General features: G+C 37.5%; 2 protein-coding genes across 3 annotated transcripts; both read right to left on the reverse strand.

Annotated features, from left to right (window-relative positions):
- On the reverse strand, positions 333–5589 carry LOC109708431 (5-oxoprolinase-like). The gene is made up of 2 exons (XM_020230167.1): positions 5401–5589; positions 333–4355 (listed from the first exon to the last, which is right to left on the reverse strand). The coding sequence occupies exon 2, from the start codon at positions 4313–4315 to the stop codon at positions 539–541; it is 3777 nt and encodes a 1258-aa protein (XP_020085756.1). The 5' UTR covers positions 4316–4355; positions 5401–5589; the 3' UTR covers positions 333–538.
- On the reverse strand, positions 7086–19980 carry LOC109709151 (E3 ubiquitin-protein ligase PRT6). Of its 2 annotated transcripts, XM_020231223.1 has the most exons (19): positions 19819–19980; positions 19261–19433; positions 17814–18920; positions 16400–17391; positions 16166–16306; positions 15268–15511; positions 14029–14799; positions 13242–13433; positions 12241–12935; positions 12034–12085; positions 11288–11936; positions 10494–10702; positions 9868–10391; positions 9659–9763; positions 9341–9407; positions 9161–9238; positions 8637–8705; positions 8314–8445; positions 7086–7468 (listed from the first exon to the last, which is right to left on the reverse strand). In XM_020231223.1, the coding sequence occupies exons 2-18, from the start codon at positions 19333–19335 to the stop codon at positions 8371–8373; spliced, it is 6045 nt and encodes a 2014-aa protein (XP_020086812.1). In that variant the 5' UTR covers positions 19336–19433; positions 19819–19980; the 3' UTR covers positions 7086–7468; positions 8314–8370. The 2 variants fall into 2 exon arrangements, with proteins under 2 accessions (XP_020086812.1, XP_020086813.1); XM_020231224.1 differs by lacking the exons at positions 7086–7468; positions 8314–8445; positions 8637–8705; ... (1 more) ...; positions 9341–9407; positions 9659–9763 and having other exon boundaries at positions 10248–10391; positions 10588–10702.

Here is a 23688-nt window from a genome sequence, read left to right on the forward strand (position 1 = left end):
CAGACAAAATAGAAACACCATAGTTTTTCGTTATACCATAGTTTTTCTTTGTACCATAGAAACACCATAGTTTTCTATCAACTGAAAATATGTTTTAAAAAAAATTGATTTTACTTAATCGTTGTTAAATCTAACAAAAATTATTTGGTTGATGAAAATAACTTAATTAACAAATTTTTTTAAAAAAATCAAAGTTGATAGGTATCAATCCAAAAAAAAAAAAAAAAACCACTAGTTGAGGGGTCCTATTCCAACATGGCGAGAGGGTCCCTATTCATCTCCAACTGCTTGAAAAAAGACGAAGTCTTTGTACTAGTAGGTTCCATCTTAATTGTTTATTGGTAATTCTGATTCAATTACGTAACTGCTATTACAACCATTGCTCTGATATAGAGGGACCAACCTCTAAATACAGTATATCCTTTTTAAGCCCAGATTCATAGTTTGCGCTTTGTGCTCGATACAAGAGAATTACTTTTATTCCAGAGAAAACTCTTTAATAAGTAGAAATAAGAATCTCACAGGACAGTAAGAAGAATCAAGGAGGGGAGCCGAAGCCACCACCCCCGGGAGTAAAAATCTGAAGAATCTCACCTGCATCAACCTCGACAGTGTTTTTCCCGCCGAGATAAACCTTCCGCTTATCCTTCCTGATCAAATAATTTGCACCTCGGGCCCCATCTTTTCCTCCCTTCAATCCTCTCGGCGCGTGAACTCGCCTCTCAGAAAGTATGCTCACCACCACAGGGCGCCGAAACTCTATTTCTCTAACAATCCCGTCACCCCCTCTATGGAATCCAGACCCACCGCTATTCTCTCGAATTCCAAACCCATGCAGAATAACAGGATACCGCTGCTCAAATACTTCTGGATCGGTCATCCTGGTATTGGTCATGTGGCACTGAACCCCACTGGTCCCATCCCAAGTGGGCCCCGCTCCACACCCGCCCCCAATAGTTTCGTAGTAACCAAAAGTGTCGTCCCCAAATGTTAAATTATTCATGCAACCTTGAGAGCACGCACACGCTTGAAATGCAGTCAAAATTACGTCCGTTACCCTTTGAGAAGTTAGTACGTTGCCGCCCACAACAGCAGCTTTATCGCTCGGAGAAAGGAAAGAGCCTTCCGGAATGAAGATTTTCACAGGGGCTAAGCACCCTTGATTCAGTGGGATATCAACATTAACCAAACATCGCAAGCAGTATATGACAGCCGCCGCTGTTACCGCCTCAGGCGCATTCCAATTGCCATAAACCTCCGAACTTGTACCTTCAAAGTCAAAAATAGCTTCACCTTTGGTAGACTCGATACTGAGCTTCAAATGGATTACGGAACCATCATCCATATTGTCTTCTTCTTCAATAATATAAGTTCCCTTCTCTTTTCCAACTCTAGAAGCAACTTGTTTTAACATTTGCCTCACGGCTTCTTCGGCATTGTTTTGGACATGTGTCATATAAGATTGAACGGTAGCCAAACCGTACTGATTGATGAGCTCTTTGATGAGCGTTATCCCTCTCTGGTTTGCAGCCACCTGGGCTCGGAGATCCGATAAGTTATCTTGTATCCTGCGGGTCCCAGGAACTCTTTTAGCTGAATTTTCATCCAAACACGGCGACTGAAGTAAGCGAACGATACCTTCTTCTTGAAAAACACTTTTCTCTACAAGTTTGAATGCTTTAATCGCCACGCCTTCTTCCCAAATGGACTTCGAGAGAGGCGGCACGCTTCCCGGAGTAATTCCACCAATCTCTGCATGGTGTCCTCTACTAGCCACAAAAAATACTATTTTGTTATTATCAAAAACTGGTGTGATAACTGTTATATCTGGAAGATGGTTTCCTCCAGCAGAAGGATGATTGGTAACAAGAACATCGCCTTCGTTAAGATTATCGCCCCAGTAATTAAGTTGCCAACGAATGGCACTAGACATAGCCCCCAACTGCGCAGGTACATGTGGGGCATTTGCCACAAGCCCTCCATCCCGCCCAAAGAGAGCACAAGAGAAATCAAGCCGCTCTTTGATATTTGTGGATATTGAGGTTCTTTGAAGGGTCTGGCCCATTTGCTCGGCAATGCCCATAAACCGATTGTTGAAGATGGAAAGTTGTACTACATCTACTACCTTTCCGTCAATCTTTGCATCGCTTGTGGGTGAATTAATCTCAATTTTTATGTTACCATCCTTAGAGATAACGGCTTTACATTTTGGTTCTACGATCACTGTACTGTTTCCATTCATTATAATCGCAGGTCCTTGTAGAACATGGCCATAACCCAAATTTTCAAGCTTGAATAGTGGAGCCTCATACCACTCCTTATCAAAATAAATCTTGTAAGAGCCTTCCTGTACAGGATTTGTCAACACTAGCTCAAGCTCCCGTGGTTTCAAGATGCTTGTAGTGCCAATACCACGAACCCTAACATCACATATGAGTATCTTTCTGTTTTGCAGTTTAAAGCGATACTCTTGTTGGAATATCCTAAGAAACTCCGCAGCATAATCATCAGCATTTTCTCCTCCTGATCTTTTAACCATAATGGCTGTATCAGTGCCCTCGTACCTCAAGTTCAAATAAGATTCAGTACGAATGCTTTCATCACTAAATCCCTGTTCTCCAAGCTTTTGTTTTACCTGTTCTATTAAAAGACCCTCCCTTCGAGAGGCCTCAGCAACAGAATCAGCATCGTAAACGGAGGAATATGGCTCCTGAACCTCTTCAACAACATCAGCTAGACCCATTCCATAAGCACTCAATATCCCACAATACCGATGAATTAGGACCTCGGACATGCCTAAGGACCTTGCTATAGCACAAGCATGCTGTGGGCCCGCACCACCAAAGCACGCAAGTGCATGGGTTCGTGTATCATGCCCTTTCATTTCCGTCAATTGGCGAATAGGCCGACACATAGTTTCATTTGCCACATTTATAAACCCTAGGGCAATCTCCTCAACGATCATATCCTTCACCGATGGGTCCTGACTCTTCCTGTAAGAGTTTATTTCACTTGCTAGCTTCTCGAATGCTTTTCTTGTAGCTTCAATATCCAAAGGTTGATCTTCATTAGGACCAAATATTGATGGGAAATAGTCAGGAATAACTGTTCCTAAGATCAAATTAGCATCGGTGACTGCTAATTCCCCACCTTTCCTGTAACACACGGGGCCAGGATGCGCCCCAACTGAATCAGGTCCCACCCTGAAGGACCCAAATTGAAACTTAAGCTTGGATCCACCACCGGCAGCCACTGTGTTGATGTCCAACTGAGGTGCTTGAATCATTACCCCAGCAATCTGAGTCTCAAGAACCTGCTCGTAGCTTCCACTGTAACGGCTCACATCAGTAGAAGTACCACCCATATCAAAACCAATTAGTGGTTTTGGTGTCTCGAGCCCAAATAGGGTTTGCGAGTAACCAACAACCCCTCCAGCGGGACCTGACAATACAGCCTTATGCCCGGAAAATCTTTGTTCTGGTGCGAGACCTCCGTCTGATTGCATAAGCAATACATTTACCTTTTCTGAACCCCCCTCAAACCTAGACAAGAATCCTGATAAGTATTCCTTAATTACTGGAGTAAGGTAAGCGTCGACACTTGCAGTTAGTCCACGGGGCACAGCGCGAATCATTGGAGTCAAAGATGAAGACAAAGAAACATGCCTGAAGCCCATGCTCAAAGCCAACTTCTCAACCAAGAGTTCGTGATGTGGGTAGGTGTAAGAATGCATCAAAACAACTGCCAAACAGTTAATTCCTTTAACAAGCAGACCTTTTAACAATGGCTTTAGTGCTTCTTCATTTAGAGGCTTTGCAACTCTAATTAACTCCCCTGATATCCCTTCGACTGACGAAGAAGGATCCTTTTCTTTATCAAGAACAAGCTCAATCCTCTCATCAACCTCTACAACCTCCTCGTATAGATTTGAAGGCTTTGTGACTGTTAGATCGAAGATGTTTGGCCGGGCTTGGTTTCCAATCTGAAGCAAATCTCTAAAGCCTTTAGTTACGCAGAGGGCAATCCTCTCGCCTTCCCTCTCTAAAAGAGCATTTGTTGCCACTGTGGTGCCCATTCGGATCCACTCGATCTTATCAGTTGGGATCTTCGAAGATCGGGGGACTTTCTCTCTGGTGAACTCTTCGAGAATCCTTCTGATCCCTTCGATCGGAGCATCATCGTAGTTTGATGGGTCCACAGATAAGAGCTTCATTACATAGCCGTCCAACTGACCGGGTATCTCTGCATATATGTCTGTGAATGTGCCACCCCTGTCGATGCAGAATCTGAATTTCTCCTCCTTCGTGCTCCCCATTCTGTGCGCCTTTCTTCCTCGCCAATTAAAGTGATATATTCTGTCCAACGAAATAAAAAGATTTTACTATTTTAAAATCATCAACGGCATAATATAATAATTCTTTGCGTAGGTCGGTTTGCAGTATGTAGAAATTGAACTTCAATCACTCAAAACATTGAGAATTTCTAAACTAAATCAAGCAGGGTTTACAAAGATGAATAATGTGGCGAAACTGATCAACTTATATAGTACGAATCCGAACAGTACAAAATTTTATTGAATTTATATATAAATGACTACTCTACAAGGAACATATAACTTGAATTTACTGTTTAAACCTACAGAAGGAATTAAGTTAACGAAAAGCATAAAATTTTTGACAGAATCAACAGAGCCAGAGTACCAAAAACTGATGCTCCCCAATTTATCCACCTTCCTCACCAATTAAAATTCAAATGAACACTCTACCGAATGAAAAAAAAAAAAAAAGAAAAAAATAATAATTTGAGGCATCAACTACTATTTAACAGTCATCCATTCTGTGTGTCATCCACAATGCAGAGAATTGGAACTACGAAAACAAGTGGCGGTTTCACTGATCACTACGAATACATTGCAGTGCTTCTACATAAAATCAAGCGGGATTTGCACAGATTACCAACGCAGTGAAATCGATCACCTTCTGCAGTCGCCCATCTCCAATCAACTACTAATTATGTTTCGATTCATCTACATAAACACTGTAAGAGAGAACACGGAACTTGGATTTACTCACTAAAAGTAAAACTCAGAATAAACTTTAAAATAAAACTACAAACTAGCAAATTTCTTAAGATTTTTTTGGCATCAAAGTAAGGTATACACCTCTGATTCTTTCCATCTAATTAATAAAAACATAATAAAATCCATACCAACGGGAACAACAAATCATTTGAGGGGTTGCGGATCAAATCATATTGTACACGTCTGCTATATTCAAATCAATCGAGCTACTGTTCTACGAGAGAGAGCACGTCTACTAAAATTTGGCACTTAACGTGCAGATAATAGCAAATATTAACTCCACTCACAGTCATGGAAAACATGAATTTGTAGTTTCGTACCAGATGAAGTGGGCGTGCGGCAGCGGAACAGCAGAACTCGAAACCAGATTGCGAGTGGACGCGCGGCCTCGCTGGGGGTTCCGATGTCGAGCGGCGTGCGGCCCTGCGGGGGCTTCCGATGGCGATCGGCGAGCGGCCGCAGGGGAAGGGAAGGGCTGGGGGCGGAGGCAGGGGAAGGGGCAAAATATTTGAGCGACAATTTTTTTTCTTTTTCCATTTCGAGCGAGCGCGCTGCGTGCGTGTGCGCAGGAAGAGTACGGACACTCTAGATGAGCCCCTTTTTATTTATTTATTTATTATTATTATTATTAAAGATAGCATGCTATCTGCTATATTTATTTTTTTTTTTGAGATAAAGATAGCACGCTATCCGCTTCATTCAATGGAAGGGTGAACTAGACTACAAGAGTGGGGCAACTTGGGCCCCTAAAAAAAAAAAAAAAAAACAGTAGTAAAACAGTAGGACAAGTATAGATCACGTAATGGCAGCTGAGAGCATTGAATCCCACTCCTTCACCGGCTGATTTAGATAGCGGATCGCTGTTTCCGGATTCGGCAGGGTTTTTCTAAAGATGAAATCATTTCTGGCTTTCCTACTGTTACATTTATTGAAATCATATCTGCTACATTTATTGAAATAATAAACTACGCTTCATTCATCGAAAGAGAGCCTCTGTTCTTTTGGGCGAACAAGTCTGACGCGAATGATAACCTAAAACCCCACAAAACGTAAATTATTTTAATTTCTTTTTTAAAAAATACATATATGGGCTGTTTTATAAGTTATTTAAAAATTCACAAATAGTTCACGAATAAACTAATAAAGAATTAACATTAATCAGTAAAATAAGTAATTTTAATGTAAAATTTAAGTTTCTTGGGCTAAGCATGCCCTGACTGATAATGAGCAATCCAAACTTCCTTTCTGCAAACAAAATTAACTACTTAATTCCATTGAGCTCGCCATCTCACCACCTCTTTTAAACATTCAATTGTATAGATACAAGATAGAAATACAATAGTTTTCTACGAGAGTGATTCAAAGTAGATGGCATGTTCGCAACAATTCACAACGTATCCTTCCACTTCTTTCCGCCAAAACAATTTTTTGGAAATGGCTATCGCAGTAATAATTTTGCTATAGTTTGGAAATGTTGTGGTGAAAGAATCCATTTGTAAACCAAAACGTCCAAATATATCAGTGCTTCCAATCTTTTCTTTTTCTATGTATAAAATTACAGCAACAACTGCACATGCGTGGGGCTGTTGAGGCCACAATTTCATAGCCCACAGAAAATAGAAAGAAAAAATTGACAGCTGCACAATTTTCCAAACTCTAAAATAAATATTGTAGCTATCACACGTTGCTAAACATGGCCATAAAGGTGCCTTCAAGGTGCCGAAAATCATCTTTCTGAATAAAATTTTCGCTTTCAATAATGTCGCTCAAACTTGGAACAAAGAATAGCTTTTGCACACCAAGAGCAAGTTTTCAAAATGCTAACAAAACGGGAATGAGCCAGAGATCATGGGTTTGCACAGCAAACAGAAAAGCTTGAAAAAACACAGTTAAATACATAAATTACCAAAGGGTTTAAAAGTATATATCTTTTTCTTTTTTTTCTAAAAAAGAATCAAAGCAAATGAAATGAAACCTCAAATCCACTACGGCCGCCTATCAAAGGTGGAGAAAACATCATCCGAAATAAATAAACCTATGCAAAGACGCATTTTTTTCACCTTCATAAATAAGGTGGCTTTTGTCGCACATAGGTTTTCGAACTGTACAGGCAGAGATAAAACAAACTAAGCTCAATTTACAACTACGAAAAAAAAAAACAAAAACCAAAATACAACCAACATTGTTAACAGTTTGATACATGCTATCGGCACAGCTTCCACTTTCCATTGCATATATATATTATATATTATTATTATTAGTAAAGGAGAAGAAAAAAAATATAATGGCAAGGAGCTATCTATACACTGAAAGAAGCAGCAGCGTTAAGATCAGAAAGTTCACCAGAACTCGGGAAATCTGTACAATCTGCAGAACTAAATTGAGTTCCTGAAAAAGAAAAGTGCAGTATTAATAAATTAAGATTAAGAGGCTATGGCAATATATACAGAAATTCTGGATAAGCTCTTTCCCATAGGTAATGCAAGACTGCATTACAAGGAAAGAGGAAAAGAAAATTACAAATATGTAATAGCTGCAAGAATAACTCTCTATTTATCTGTGGGCTAAAGGAAAACGTCCAATAAGCAGCAATCTAGGGCACAAACATCGGCCTTTCAGATGAAATAATGAGTAAAAGAAGTATTGCAAATCAGATTTTCCCCTTTTTTTAATTACCAAATTGATTCCCACATAAACAAGTCCACTTTGTGCATAAGAAAAATTCGGTAGACAGCACTATCTTATCCACTCTTCTTTCACATCCCGCACTCCAGATAAAGAACATGGAAAATTATAATTTCAGTTTGGCTCTCTGGCCCATGGTTGTGTTTGGTCCCAGGAAGGACCAGGTTGATCTTCAAGGAAAAACTGGATTCAAATTTCACAAAAATGTGAAAAAGAAAAGGGGGTAATCCAAAAAATCATTCTAATTTAACAGCATTTATATAAAATCGAATTAGACAGTAAATAAACCTCAGAAAAGCCTATAGATAAAACACTATCATTTAAAAAACAGCAAATGCAATTTTAATTTATGCAGCATTATTCTCCCAATAGTGGTAAATGATAGTAATCTTAGAGCTAATTACCGGGACGCAAAACTGACTCATTTTCTGTAAAATTTAAGACAAACAAAATCATATCTCCCACATTTGGAAATAGAGAATACGGACCCACAGGGTGAAACAAGTAACTAAACTTCCACACCAAACAAATTCAAAGAGGCAACTTACAGGTGAAACTGTAGTTTGAAATATGACCTTGACAGGCATCTCCTTGCAAAGAAAAGTTCAATCAGAACCATAAAGGCTTATCGTTGTTTGGCGTAACACTTCAGAAGTCCGATCAAGACTATGCGATGCCACCTATCATATGAATAAAATATTAGACGATGAAATAGTAACAGAGGACAATCAAACACAGATGCCGATATTGCGGGAAATACAACAAATACAAAAGATAGCAGAACAAAATACGCAAAAAAGGAGTTCGCTACTGATGATGATATTCATATAAATAACAAGTGTGAAAAGGAAAAGATGCAAGATCTTCTCACCAAATATGTAAGAGCTGCGTATCGTTCCTCACTCAGATACAAAAGCTTTCCTCTACACATGTCATGATCCTGCGCCCAAAGAAATAGCAAAGTGAATAGATTATTCCATCGTAATTAATACAAAAGAAGAAGAAAAGGTGAATATTTCAACTCTAGAAAAGCACTCTTGTGTTTACCAGTTTAAATAGCTCTACAACATAACAATTGAGGCATAAATAAAACACAAATGAATTTATGTTAATTGCTAATATAAAAGGTATAATTACTACAACAGTCAAGTGCAGAAAGAGAAGTCTGTAATAGAGCACAAAGCATTTTGTGTTTCTTTTCTCTCTTTCCGTTCTTCCTATTTCCTAGTGCCGCTTGTCACCCAAAAAACAAAAAACAAAAAAACTGTTTCACTATAATAGCTTGACGATTAGAAAATAAATACAACCAAAACTAAATATGACAGGAGTAGACAACATAATGTTTCAGCTATATTAGCTTTTCAATTGTTGCAAGAATTAAGACAAATGTCTTACCTCTTCACCAAAGGCATCCAAGTATGGAGACGGCCAAAAGGCCTGCCGTGCTGCTCTCTGCAGCAGAATTGTTGTTTTCTGCAGTTTTGAATAAGGAAAACAAAGTCATCATTAGCATAAAGCAAAGTTAACGAAGCAAAACTTGTTAAATATGAAGCAATGAATGATCGAGAGACATACTCTAACCAACAGAAATACGCCAACTCCAGCACCACAGACTACGGCATGATTCAGGCATTTACTAGCCCTACAAAAAGCATAAAGTGAGCGGAACATAGTATACGACAAAACAGATGTATAAAGAGAATATAAAATTAAGAGATATTTGTGTATATACCCTGTGAACAAACATAAATACAAGCCTTAAAAATTTCTGAATAAAGGTTATTTTTCCAAGAAAATACACTTTCCAAGGGCATAAAGAAAATTTAGATTTTACAAGAGTTAGGGATATAAATGTACATCGATAATTTAACAGGGAAATGTTGTTTGTCATACCTACAGCATGACTTCCAGTTCGGTGAGCACAATTTACCACAAAGCAAGCAGAGTGCAGGTTCTTCTGGGACAGACCCACATTCAGAGCAGTGCATTTTCACATATCTGAAAATAAAGAGGATATTATCAGTTTAAATTCCATAAGCTGAAAAAAGGTCCCAAAGAAAATTCTAAATTCAAATCACTTCCACTTCAAAATCAGTAAAAACCTTTGCAAAAGATCCTGGTAAACTAGGGGTAATTGCATCAATTTAAAAGGCACAGCAGGAGAGGAAAACAAAGCTCCTCTATATCTACGAGCTTTAAATTCTTCGCAGAAGTGTTGGCACCATTTTAAGGCCAAATCACGGACAACTTCATCCCTGAGAACAAGTTCTAATGACTGAATCTGAAACATATTTTCTAATTCCCTTATTCCATTGAGCTCCATCGTGAGTCGATCTGGCACATCCTTGCTCAAACAATTTGCTCCTCCCCACATATTAGGGCTGTCATATTGTGGACTTGCAGACGGTGATTGCAGTAACTTCCACAACACTGCACACCTCCTAAGATAAGGAAATGTGAATCTACGGACCATGTCTTTCGGATCGCAAGAGGGATCAATATACTTAGAGGTGAAATACTGCCGAACAAAGCCAGATTCAGACATAGTACTACAGATATCATGAAGAACGTAATCGCTAAAGCCTGATGTGTCGAAATTCTCTTGGTTATAACATGTTAACAATGCCTGCAAAGTAAAAAACTTAATTTTACACAAAAGAAAACTAAAGTAACAGCTCCAACAACACAAACAAGAACTTTGTAGGACATCAAAGTAGTGGTTATGTACCTGAACTACACAAACCACATAGAAGAGATGCACAAGAGGAAAGAAAAAATCACTGGACGAAACAAACGGATGAGGGATGCAGAAAAGAACCCACATCAATGATGAGAAAGGATCATGAGCAAGAATAGGATCAGCAGATTGTTTCCAAAATTGTATATCAGGATGAGTTTGTCCCTCATATAAATGTTTTAGCAGAGGTGAGAATGCACCTGCAAAAAATAAAAAGAACAAGTGAGAATGTCTATCGTCTACAAGTGTGCTGACTGAAGTAATGATGAATCAAGTAAATGTTTCCCGCATAATATGTACCATTATTGTACTTCCGAAAAAAATTTGAATATTAATAATGGTGTGCACTTTCAAGCTAAACCACAGTAGTCATTTAGGTTGATCCAATTTGGTTTGATCATTCTGGTTCAGTTCCCATAAGTGCATAAAGAATTGAGTTAACCAAATCAGACGAATATTAAATCTCTTGATCCATGTTAGCTCTAAAGTGATGATTGGATGGCTGCAAGACTTGGCCATTATAGAAGACAGATCAAAAGCTTCGACAGACAGGATCCATTAATGCATATATCATATAAAAGGTAGGTTAATTTCAAAATTTTCAAGCACCACCAGGAAGAATAAAACTAACCGAACCAAAATGAATTATTTCACTACACAGTGCAGTTCAGCTCATGCACACAATTTGGTATAGTTCGGTTAACAGAAAAGATACAAAATCAAACCAAACCTACCAATTAACACCCCTAAATAGTAAAGGGTCAAATTATTCACTTTTATTATACCTCTTCTCTTAGTTGGGTTCAAGAGATCGTCATCCGCAGAGACACCACTACAAACAGAACTCATAAACAGTTGAATGCCTTTGAACCTCAGAAGAACCTCAAGACGGCTCAAACTGCGAGCGGATTGAGCTACACAAAGCAGCAGCGACAGTATGAACCCACTTGAAGAATTGAGCTCGCTGTACAACGAATCTAGACAAGTCTTTGAACTAGCTGAACTTGGGTTCATCCTCCCACGAGCGGCGATCTCTGTAGAGATAAGAGAATACCTAAGTGTGTCCCAGAGAAACAGGGACTGGCTGAGCCGTTCAGATGCTAAAAAGGTGCCATCACTAAGAGGATAATACAGCGAACACAGTTTTCTAAGGGAAGGTTCAAGAGATGGCTCTATAGTTTCGTTCATCTCTTCAGAGAAGACCTTCAACAACTTTCCTTGCCCCACCATCTTTGCAGTGCTTACAAGAAGAGACAAGGCAAGAGGTAGACGTAAGGCGCTATTATTTATACTCGATGGGGTTGAAGTAACTTTAAGTGATGTTGAACTATCATCTGATGGAACTGTTTTAGTCGGACCTTTCTTTGAAAAGTATGAGGATGCAGGAAGGATGGAATTTGCAAATCTGCGACATACTGGACATAGAAGTTCTCCCTAGAAAAAGAGAGAAAAGACAAATTATTTATACCAATCAAAAACCAATCATGAAACATCAAGCAAAACGTGACATAATGTGGAGATGACATTTTACCTGATCTGGATCTATAATATGGCCTCCTTCAAAACCAAGTCTCCTAATGTATCTGAAATTGCAGAGCACAAGAAAAACAAAATTAATGTACCTGAAACTTCCAACGACTGGCAATAAAAATGGCAGCTCATATTTCATCTCTTTCTTTTTTCCTTATCATTTTTATCTGAGTAGGAAAAGGCGAAAGTAAGCATCATAATTGCATACCTCTGCTTCAAGGATGACAAGTAACGATCATGACACTCCTGATGTACAGCATGCCCACAAGATGAAATGTGAATTCCATCACAGTCGCTCGGACTAAAACCATTAGACTTAGCCACTGAAGAAGAAGGTTTCAATACACTTGCAACATGTGTAAGACTAGGAACAGAGTGATGCCATTTTGAAGTCTCTCTTGGAAGACATTGAATGTATGCTCCAAGAACAGAAGAAATTGCGCTTCTACTTTTCTTTGAACCAGCTGTGGTACGAGACATATCCAAAACATCTGTACTAGACTCAGAACAACTTAAATCTCCCAAAACAGACACATAAACAGCATCCTCCAACATCTCAAGAGAGAGCTGAGGGTTTGCATTATCACTATGTGCACCTGGTTGTTGGAAGTTTCTAATATTGGCAAGTAGTTCTTCATTATTATTACGTGTATCTGGTAGTTGGAAATTTCTAAGATTGGCAAGTTGTCCGCCAAAGTCAAGAAATGCCTCAACTCGACCCTGATCAATATCTAAAGAGGATTCCAAGCTTGAGTTCTGCCCAGACTGCATTGAATTGCTTGAGCCACCACTGGACAGATTAATTAACCCTTCTTTCCCGCCCGAACTAATTCTCTTATCTGATTGGTTACCACTTTCCCATGATGGCGGTCCTCTCTCAACAAAAGTTGCAAGTCGAGATTTCTGTTTTATGTGAAAAAAAGACATAGTTAAAGAGAAGTAGCAAGAGCTAAGAGATTCACAATTGATGTTTAAGAGTTAAGACAGTGTTGAAAGCTATTAGTAGGCAGAAGATTCAACTATAAGTCTTTCTTTGGCAGTATTCTAAAACAATTGGTGCAAAGAGTAAGAAGATCCCTTCAACAACAGAAATGGCTACACGCATTTTACCTAGAGTATTTTGTGAAAGACTACTTTGCCTGGAAAAAGCTGAGGCGAATTATAGAAATGTTTGGATTAATCGATGCTTGTATAGGATTAATCACTCACCTGGAGAAGAATCAGATAGCACAAAGGACTTTTAGAATCTGAATCGCGACAAAGGGAGCAAAGCGGCACTGGTTGTTCAGTGATGATTTCTGCGTTGGACTTTTCTGGTGCAGATATTGAATTATCATTTGCAGCATAACCTGAGGAGCTAAGGCTGGCAATGAATTTCGACTGTTCAGCTCTCATTTTCTCCTGAGATATGACAAATAAAAAAAGAAGAGAAAAATAAGTAAAACTTGTTTGACCTTGAACAAGCATCTTTTCTTAAAGTTTCCTCGGCAGGCAATGAAGAAATTAACAAGATTGGAATAGTTTAAACACCTTTGCACTGGTTCGACTTGACTATTATATATAAAAACGCACAGAATCTTACCTGAACTATCGCACTTAAAATAGGTACTTAAAATTTAAAACATTGATTTTACTATCCAACCTTCATTACATTCGATTTCATAAAATTCCATCAAAGTGCATCAAAAGACAGAAAATGGCATCAAAAGACATAAAACTTAGCTACTCAATGATTTCCATTAAAAATGTTTCAGAATATTCCTTCAAATAACATAATATGTCAATAGGCATACTATTTTGAAGTATGCCAAAACATTGCAATACAATTTAAGTTTCTTGTCAAGAGGTACTTCAACCAAGCATAATCAAAGCTTAGGTGGTAAAATCAAATTTTGAAAGCTTCAAAATTTAAACGCTTCAGGTACCGATTTCAAATGAGCTGTAGCTCAGGTCATGCGTGCATGTTTTTACCAAGCATATATTACAATACAATTACCATTATTGCTGCCTGATGCTCACGTGCTTTTGCTTTCCTCTCAGCAGAATCAGATGCCGTGGCTGAATTTCGTATATCACTGTTGGGCACCCAGATGCAAGAAACCAATGCTGGCACCATTCGTTTAAGTACTGACTTGCAATCACTGCTCAGATTAGCAAACTTCTTCAACAAACCCTCAATCAAAGAGGAAATATTACAATATTTTGTCCCACAATAGCTACTCTCATTGTCCTCCTTGTACTTTTGCATTAGTAAAACAAGCAGCGACAGCATGCTTTGTTTCTTTCCGAAATCAGACTCTGGAACAAATTCTTCTGTAGCGTATGTTAAAAGAGGAAAGGAATCTTGGGCATTATGTGAAACAACCACCCACGATTCATCATCATGTTGCAGCACACCAGTACCAAATTGGTCAATATCCATCAGACTTTGACTTTTTGAGTCGCAAATATCCAATCCCAATGAGATTAAATGCAATGCCGTAATAAGAACCCCATCAGGTGCGAGGGATGCTGAAGAAATATCACCGTAAACAGCATAAAACAGAACAGAACGAATTATTTGAAGGACGGCTTTGGAAGTAGCAATTTTCGAAAGATTGTTCAAGGGATCAAAGACATCAGTCCATCGAGGTAGCTGACAATTAGGGGCAGAAACTTTACAGAAGCGAAAATATCTCTCCTCTGCGATTTGTAAATCCCTAGAATTCCAACGAGGATGATACAAATCCAACTCTTTCCAGTAAGATTTCCGAAGAGAATATTTGCCCTATAACATATATGTTTATTAGTGACACAAGAACAACTCAGGAGAGTAAGGAATAATGCAACAATGTAATCAAAGGCATAATGATGCATGTTTACTCCCTGTACAATCCCGACGTTGTGACATACTCCATGAATTTTTCACTTAAACACTTTAGTCCTTAAACTTTCTGATATATTGCAATTCCGACAGAGACTGCTAAAAGAATATGACCGAATATGAAAGAATATGACTACTGCTTAAAACGCCCTTTGTTACCCCTGTTTCAAGTTAACTGAAACAAGGAAGCCATTTTGAAGGAATGAAATGATCATTTATAGCTAAAATCAAAATTCTTCTTATGGTCGGGAATGGAATTGCAACATATGAAAAAGTTAAAAGAACTAAAGAGCTAAAGCGAACATTTTAAGGACTAACAGTATCAGGATAACACAAAGAATGTACATCACCCTATAATTTAAAAACCAGAACCTGCTTCATGCCAGATGGATTTGAGTACACTGCAAGCATATCCAAAACTTCTTGAAGCTGATTACTCTTTGCAAGGTGACGAGGAAGAGATTTTAGAAGCTGGCTATGAGTGGCATCACCAATAGCTAGTCTATAAACCAACTCTCTTTTTATGTTGTCAGCTGTAGAAAGTCCACAAAATCGTCTTTCTTTTACTATTTGTATGATAAGAGTAAGCATTTCTTGCACCAGAACTGGTTCATACCTGAAAACAATAAGTTTACCACAATTTCAGTAAATGTAGTAGTTTAAATGGATAAATGTTTTCTCGAAAGCTAAAGTTGAAATTAACAAAACTGAAGATTATAAAATAGTAAACCTATAAGAAACGCCAGCTAGGGATCACAATCTTCATCAGCCTCAAATAAGCCCTTCATAATGGAATCTAAGCATGCTTCTAGACAAATATAAGAATGCATATAGTTGGAGAACAACAATCAAAACTAGAGATTAAAAAATCTGAGCAACTTAAGTAGAAGCCAACTAACAGATTACATAAGGTTTACGCAAAATGAGATCTCAGAAAACCAAACATATCTCAACATCTGATTTAGACCAAAATGGCCCAATTCATCATATGTAACAGGGTATCTCAAACAGGGTCAAATACAACAAGAAAAGCTTACACATCTGTACCTCTGTACTACTTGGACCTTTCATCGATTGAAAGATAAAAGATCTAGAATCTGAAATTTGGAAAGAGGATCTAGAATGAATAAATGGTTGCCATGATAGCCCCATAGTTTCAGTATTGCTACCTAATTAGATTCAAATTTGTTTACCTATGCAAAAGTGAAACCAAGCAAAAGATTAGAGAAGAACAACTGGACAAGCCAAGAAAACGATATAAGGAGCTTACTCATTATGTTCCGCAAAATTAAGGGAGGTATAATTCGATAAACCAAATCTCTCTTGAATTGTCTTGACAAAACATTCTGGAGGTGCTAAAGCAGCACAGCATTGCAACAAAAAGAGATCAGATTCCAGACCTTGTTCAAACCTACAAAAGAAAAGAGGCATTCAGGGCCGTCAGATCAAGACAACCAAATCTAAAATTAAGGCAAGTGATTGCATGTTCAAACCAGTTTCTTACCATTGCACAGAACGATACCATTCAGCAGTTGATATCGCCGCATCGCCATTCTTACGCCACATTCCAGCAGACACCTGAGCACAAAATACCCTGAGCCGTAACGGATTCTCCATCACAGAGGCAGCAAAACCATTAGTTTTGAAGCCCCCTAAAACCTGCCCAAAAAAGCCACTAGACTTATCCAGCTTGTCAGCTTCACTGTAGCACGCCTTCATAGCCTTTCTCAGTAGTAAGGAAAGTAATCGATGTAAAGGAATATGAACAGATATTTCTTGTGAGCTAACATCATAAACAATATGAGGCCAATCAACCATGTTCAGTATACCCAGTTCATCCACTTCTTCCCCAGAATCGAAATCCATGAGACAGTTATCCGATGGGTCAGAAAAACCTGCGCCCTCTTTGGTCTTAAGAAGTTTCTTTCTCAAACTCAAGAAATTACAACAACTGCTGCCAGCATCAATAAGGGAGGATGTATCACTCTCTACTACCATATTAGGTGCCAACCAACTCTCAATAGCCTTCAGGGATTCATGAATCATCCACACGGCAGGAGAGGGAACTCTTGGGCCATCTCTTTTGCTACAATCTACATCACTAAATTCTTGGGAAAGCCTTACTACCTTTGAATCACACTGACTATCTTTATCATCCAAGCCTCGATTACATGAGGAGCATAGAGTAACATCCATCAATTCTTTGAATTCAAAATTGGAAAATGCTCCTTCTACCAAAAGGTTATGGACATTGCCAATATACTGCCCTAATATAAAGGGAGCTGGAAGATTTTCATTCTCGTCCTCTGCATGAAGACCCATTACTCTTTTCAGAGGATCCATACCTTGTACAGTACTTAAGAGGCTCATCCATGTTCTCAATATATCAGGCCTCTCATGAACAACATACTTGGAAACCTCCTCATGGCTCAAAACATAGCGTGTATCCTCCACTAAACGGACTGTGGTTTCATATATGTTTGCCCACTTGCTTGCCTGACAAAAAGTGAAAAAAAAAAAAAACATAAGAAATCAATTTGGAAAAAATTAAAAAAAAAACTGCCCAAGGGTGTAAAGCACTTCAAAGAAGGTCTTTTTGATAGCACTGTTAGGACAAGAAATATTTTCAATGTAAGTACGTCCCGACAGATTCTCTCTGCAGCAAAAGCAGAAGCTCCAAACACAAGCTTTAGGTTTTGGGGATCAAATTCTCATTGCACTCCCCATGCCAGTAGAAGCTCGATAATTTTCTGTGCTTGTCAAAAAATCCCTGGGAGAGGCCGGAGCTAAAGGCAGAAGGAAAACTAGACCGAGCAGCACTAAGTGGCGATTCTTCCTTAGATTTAAAGTTCCAAAACTTGTGTTTTAAACTTTTTTATAATTAATTTCAGTAAGAATTGAAAGAGAAAATATGTTACCTGTAAATGACCATCTTCACTAACACATGAAAGGAGTAAATTTCTCAGGCATCCCATAAGTACAGCCAACAGATCAACCTCATGAACAAGTCTCAGAGTCAAGGAAGGTACAGTAAATATTTGAACAGAGAAGATTGACACGAGCGGGTAACTCTCAAGCATCGAGTTGATGCCGTCTTTAATAATTTCATTCACAGCAAACGGATAATATCCTGTGAAAACTTTGGCAAACTCATACTTGAATAGCGGTTCCCCGAGCAGTTTCAAAAGCAATTCATGTAGCCTCTTTACAACCTTGCTATCATCCAAGAACCTCTCTGCTCTGACAAGAACATCCAACAAATCACTACACGCATACATCCTTTTAGATATGAAACTAAGCAAGCTCTCACTACATTTGCAGAAGTCGAGCAACATCCCAACAATTTCGCTAGTCAATTCATTCGCAACATTACCCTGTACATCACTACGGTGGCCTCTAGCTCGGGGAGGAAATTCTGCCATGCAAACCTTGTCCTTCCAATACCTAAGAAGAGAATCCAACACGGGTCCCACAGAATTCGCTAACTCTTCACATAGAGGTTGGATTTGTTCAGTTCCTTTATGCCTTGAACAGAAACCCTCACGCTTCCATGCAGTGATATCTCCACAATCACAGCAACCACCACCCGTGTAAATGATTGAATAATCATGATCTTTATGATTGCCATTCTGAAAGCAAGGAACACATATGGCACAAGTTGAGTCATGTTCACACGTTCGGCAACGGTAAGCCAAATCATTGTGGCCCCAAACAGCACCGCACACAGCCCGTTGGCCCACTGACTTTCGGGCCAAATCCTCAAGAGCTAGTTTGGGCTCTCCCTCAAACATTAGCCACTGCAACCACAATAAGCTCACAGCATATACATCTTTGATACTTTCATTGTTAAGGGCTCCTCCAGAATGAGTTTTTTGTGATCCGCGGGATTCCAATATGTCAGCAGCAGCTGTTAAAATGCAGGAGACCATCTCAGGAATCCTTGATTTATTCTCCTTTGCAAAGAGAACTAATCCCAACTGGAACTGCAACAGTTTCTCTTGAGGAACCCCATGCTGTATAAGTCTCTGAAGTAACAAGAAAGGAATATTAGAGACCAAGGAATGTCCTAGTTGGATTGAAACATTACCTTAGCAGTGTGGAGCACAACTGATTCCGCACTCAAACATATGATATTTTCAAGTCCGAAAATTTTAATTCATATTTTTACTAAGGAAAACAGGTAGCTAAAATATTTGGAAACTAAGGTAGAAAAATGGAAATTTTCAATGGGGCTGCTAACAAGATTGAATTAACTAAATGCCAATTTACTAACAACTCATCCATATCCAAACAAAACATGAAGGATTGAACAATAATGCCGAATCAAAAACAAATAAAAAGTGCCAATAAGCAGTAGAATCGTGCCTGCACAATCCGATCATTGGCGGAAACGGAAGCGATCTCCTCCTTGGGAGGCGAATCGATCTCCATCCCGGCCATGACTCGAAGCCAATCCGTGCAGCTCCAGTGGCCCGATCGGGAGCTCCCACGCCCCAGCCTCGCAAACAACGGATATCAGGCACTAACAAAACACCGCCCTATCAACAAAGAGATCAAAATAAGAGCTTGAACGGGAGAATGGATCTAGAAAAACTCAAGACCCTAGAATCCTCTTCTCCCTTTCCTTACCTTCGTCAGCAGAGCACCACCCTACCAACAATAGATCAAAAGAAAGGGGGAATCGATCAAGGACTACTCAAACCCTAGAAAATTGTCTTATCCCCTTCCTAACCTTCGCTTCCAAAGCAAAGCCTTATCAACAAGGAATCAAAATGAACATCAAAAAAGGAGGAATCGATCAAGAACTATTCGAAACCCCAGATTCGCCCTTTCCCCTTCCTCACTTTCTTTAACAAAGCACCAGAGCATCAACAAGAGATCAAAAAGAAGAGCTCGAAAAGGGGAATCGATTGAGAACTACACCTCATCAAAACCCGGAGAATCTTCTTCTTCTTCTTCTTCTCCGCTTTCCTTCTCCACACGCAATTTAGGGTTTCGAGGATCTAAAAAAGGTAGAGGAGGAGGAGATGAGTCTCGGAGATCTCCACCCGCTTCTCTTCTATCCCTCGCCGCCTCGAGAGTATATTTATATACATATATATCTCGTGACATTTTATTAACATTCCAGAAGGGGAAAAATAAAAAATAAAAAAAAAAAGAAAAAACAAATGTAAGGAAATGCTGAGTGAGGAGATAGCTTGGACTCCTCTGTAATTTGTTTAAGGAGGAGGGGCCTAATTGCAAAAAATCCGGAGAGTGCTTGGATTTGTTCGGTTCGGCCATCGCGAACCGTCCACTTTTCGCGATGATGTGATCCGAATCGTCCACAGGGGCCCAAATGATATGCGCACTCCGAATTTTTTACAAGTGCACGCCTGTGAAAAAAATTAAAAAAATTTTTTTGAGGCCTTTTGCTTTGTTCCCTTTCATTAAATCTTCAACGGGGATGATTCTTTTTAATCATAAAATCATACCCATAAAATGATTTAATGTCATCTTTTAAACTCCACCTAAATTATTATTGAGTTAGTAATATTTTACTGGATAAAATTAAGTACAATTCAAATAGTATTTGGCATATAAATAAAGCATTGATTATATCTATCAGAGTTGGTTGAAAATTTAATGATTGTTATTATTTGCTCAATTACCTCTTTGTAGTAAAATACCATTAATGTGAGCGATATTTAATTTTACATGCAATATTAAAGGCTAACAATTAAATAATAAATTATATGATCCTCATTTTAATGTAGCTATACTCTTGTTTCTTTGTATACCAGGTTTTAATTTTTTTCTTTTTTGGTGCACTAATTAAGAATTGGTTTTTGTGGTTAAACACGTGGTTGGTTTTCATTGGCTATAACACGTGGATTAAAGATCGAGTTAATTTAATACAAACTAATGTTGTGGTTAATTTGATGACACAAGATTGTTAAAATAATGCCGTGTAGAGAAGAACTTTTGGCCCATCGATTTAACAGCATTTATATTCAACTTATTATTATGATAAAAATTAGGATAATATTACATTCAAGAAAAAAATAAAACTTTTCCTTTTTTTTAAAGAAGACATTTAAATATTAATTTACATATTTTAAAATATTGAAAAGCGTTTGTTATTACTGCTGTATTTTAAAGGTAAAGAAAAACTTATATTTAGCACCTGCTTGAAATTGTTAGATCAAAATAAAAAATATTCGGCTAATAAATGATCACTACTTATATTTTGTCGTACTTCGAATACACCAAAAAATAGTCAGAGTTTTTATTTCTCTGACTACAACCGATATTGATCCTTTAACGGCTTTTCATTCCCCTAATAAGAAAATATTGTTAAAACTTCGTTGAAGTATTAGCCGGAGTGATTACACATTTTACATTAAGAGTTAAAAAGGTTATGAATGTCAATGAGCTTATGGATATTGATCCTTTAACGGCTTTTCATTCCCCTAACAAGAGAAAATTGTTAAACTTTGTTGAAGTATTAGTCGGAGTGATTACACATTTTACATAAGAGTTAAAAAGGTTATAAATGTCAATGAGCTTCTAAAACATTTGACATGGACAACGCTGTCCTATAGATAAATACCTCCAAATTGGACAGCATCAACAGTGACAAAAATAAATAAAGGGCCCCACTAGAGTTTGTACATTTCCTCTTCTATAAAAGCATATATATATATATATATATAGCACACAACACTTCTTTAAAGTAAGCTTCAATAATCGCACAATAAAGTTTAAATTGATAAAACCATTCGAAAATTATAGTAGTAAAGTTCTTTTGAAAAAATAATCTTAATGAAATTTTATTCCATAATAGTAAAAAAAAAAAAATAAAGGCCCTAGTAATAGTAAGAATGATCATTGCACAAGTGAGATACAAATATTCTAATTAATCATTTTGATGATGCTTCTACTCAAGATCAAGAGAAAAAAAGCCTTGTGTATGTATATATGATGGGGCTTCCCAAATTGTGCTTGTCATAGTCAAAACCACCAAGGACCACAGTGGGAAAGAGATCTACAGTTGTTATGTAGGAAGTGGAAAAGGGCTCAGAATAAAAGCAATAGTTTTTGAGAAAGTAGCAAGAAATTAAAGAAAAAGGAGAAAGAGATCATGCTTCAACCTAACCATGGATTTGAAAAGCGCTTTTTCTCACTGCTGGTTGGGAAGTAGAAGCACCAAGACAGTTCACAAGCAACAAAAGTGTAGCAGCTAATTAGCATGTGGATGCACCTATTTTAGATCCACATTATTATTATTATTATTATTATTATTATTATTGTCGTTATTTATGAATGATTGTTTTCGCAAAACAATCGTTGTTTCACATGGTATCTAACAAGGAGATTATAAATTTGAGTCATGTCAGGCATCTAGTATTATTAATTTATTTCTATTAAACTTAAATTCATCTTATGAGTCTAACAAAAAGTTTCCAGTCCGGAAATGAGGAAGAGTTTTTAATATAAAAATATATAAGTATCGTCCTCTAACGGTTTAAATTTTTAGCGTACAACGATTGCTTCAAATAAAAAATAACATTTATATATTTTTATATTGGCTAAATTACAAAAAATTTTCTATTAAAACCTAATTTTTCACTTTCCCTTCTCGTCATTTAAAAACCTACACTTTGCCTCCCTAAAAAAATAAAAAATGTTCACAGGAGTACGGTATTAATAGTATTGATAAATTGACCACAATGCCCTCACCCTCTTCCTCTCCTCCCCCAACCCTTCTTTATTTGCAGAAAGATATTTTCGGTATAAAAAAATATATAATAATGGGATATAGACGGAACCCTAACAAAACACTGACGACGGGGTTCAAAGTGAATATTTTTTTTTATGAGAATAAAGTGTAATTTTTTAAATAATAAAAAAAAAAGTGAAAAATCGAGTTTTGATAAAAAAAAAAACCTTTTATAATTTAGTCTTTTGTATTTAATAGTTTTTTGCTCTTTGGAATCTTCTAGCACTAGTATAGGATTCCGTGTCACTTTTCGGCTTCTAGAATTATTTTCTCTCTCTCTTATTCGTCATTTTTTTTTAGCTTATGCAGTTGTCGATTTATTAGTGAGCAGCCCTTCACTTAAGAGGCTTCTACACGCAAAACGACTTTGTATATTCCTCGTGCTAGATGCTTCGTTTATATGTGGGAATCAGTTATCAATTGTGTAAGATTTTTTTAACATAATTATAAATAAAGAATTTAATTTTTATTTTGAAAAAATAATTCAAAGTCGGAATATGATATTTCATTATAAACTTTTAATTGCACTTCCTATTTATGAAATGTATAATTTTTTCAAGTAATTCAAAAAATACACGCTATAAAATATTCCTACATTCAAATAGAGTATAAATAATTTTATAAATTGAAATAAAATAGGGTTCATTTCTTTCTTAGGAAAAGAAACAAATTTCTCATTTAAAACAGCAAAATGCGTAGCCTAACTTCCTAAGCCGATGGTTTTTTATTTCTTCTCTAGTGAAAAATTGTTGAGAAATTTTTAATAAAAGATTTTTTTTTTCTCATGTTTCACTTAAAACAAAAATGCGCTGTCGATGGGTCAAAATCTAGTTTTTTAAAAATAAAAAAATAAAAAAAAATAGAAAAGATGGAAATGACCAACATAAGAATAGAGAACACAAAAGTTAAGGCACAAGTGGGTTATATGGAAGAGCAGGAACGGAGTGATTTTTAAAAAGGTACAGGTGGATCTTTTAGGTGGTTTACACAAAGTTAAGCAGCTGATATCTCAGTGGAAGAACCTCTAACCA

The sequence above is a fragment of the Ananas comosus genome, linkage group 4 (genome assembly GCF_001540865.1).
Source record: "Ananas comosus cultivar F153 linkage group 4, ASM154086v1, whole genome shotgun sequence".
Classification (NCBI taxonomy): domain Eukaryota; kingdom Viridiplantae; phylum Streptophyta; class Magnoliopsida; order Poales; family Bromeliaceae; genus Ananas; species Ananas comosus.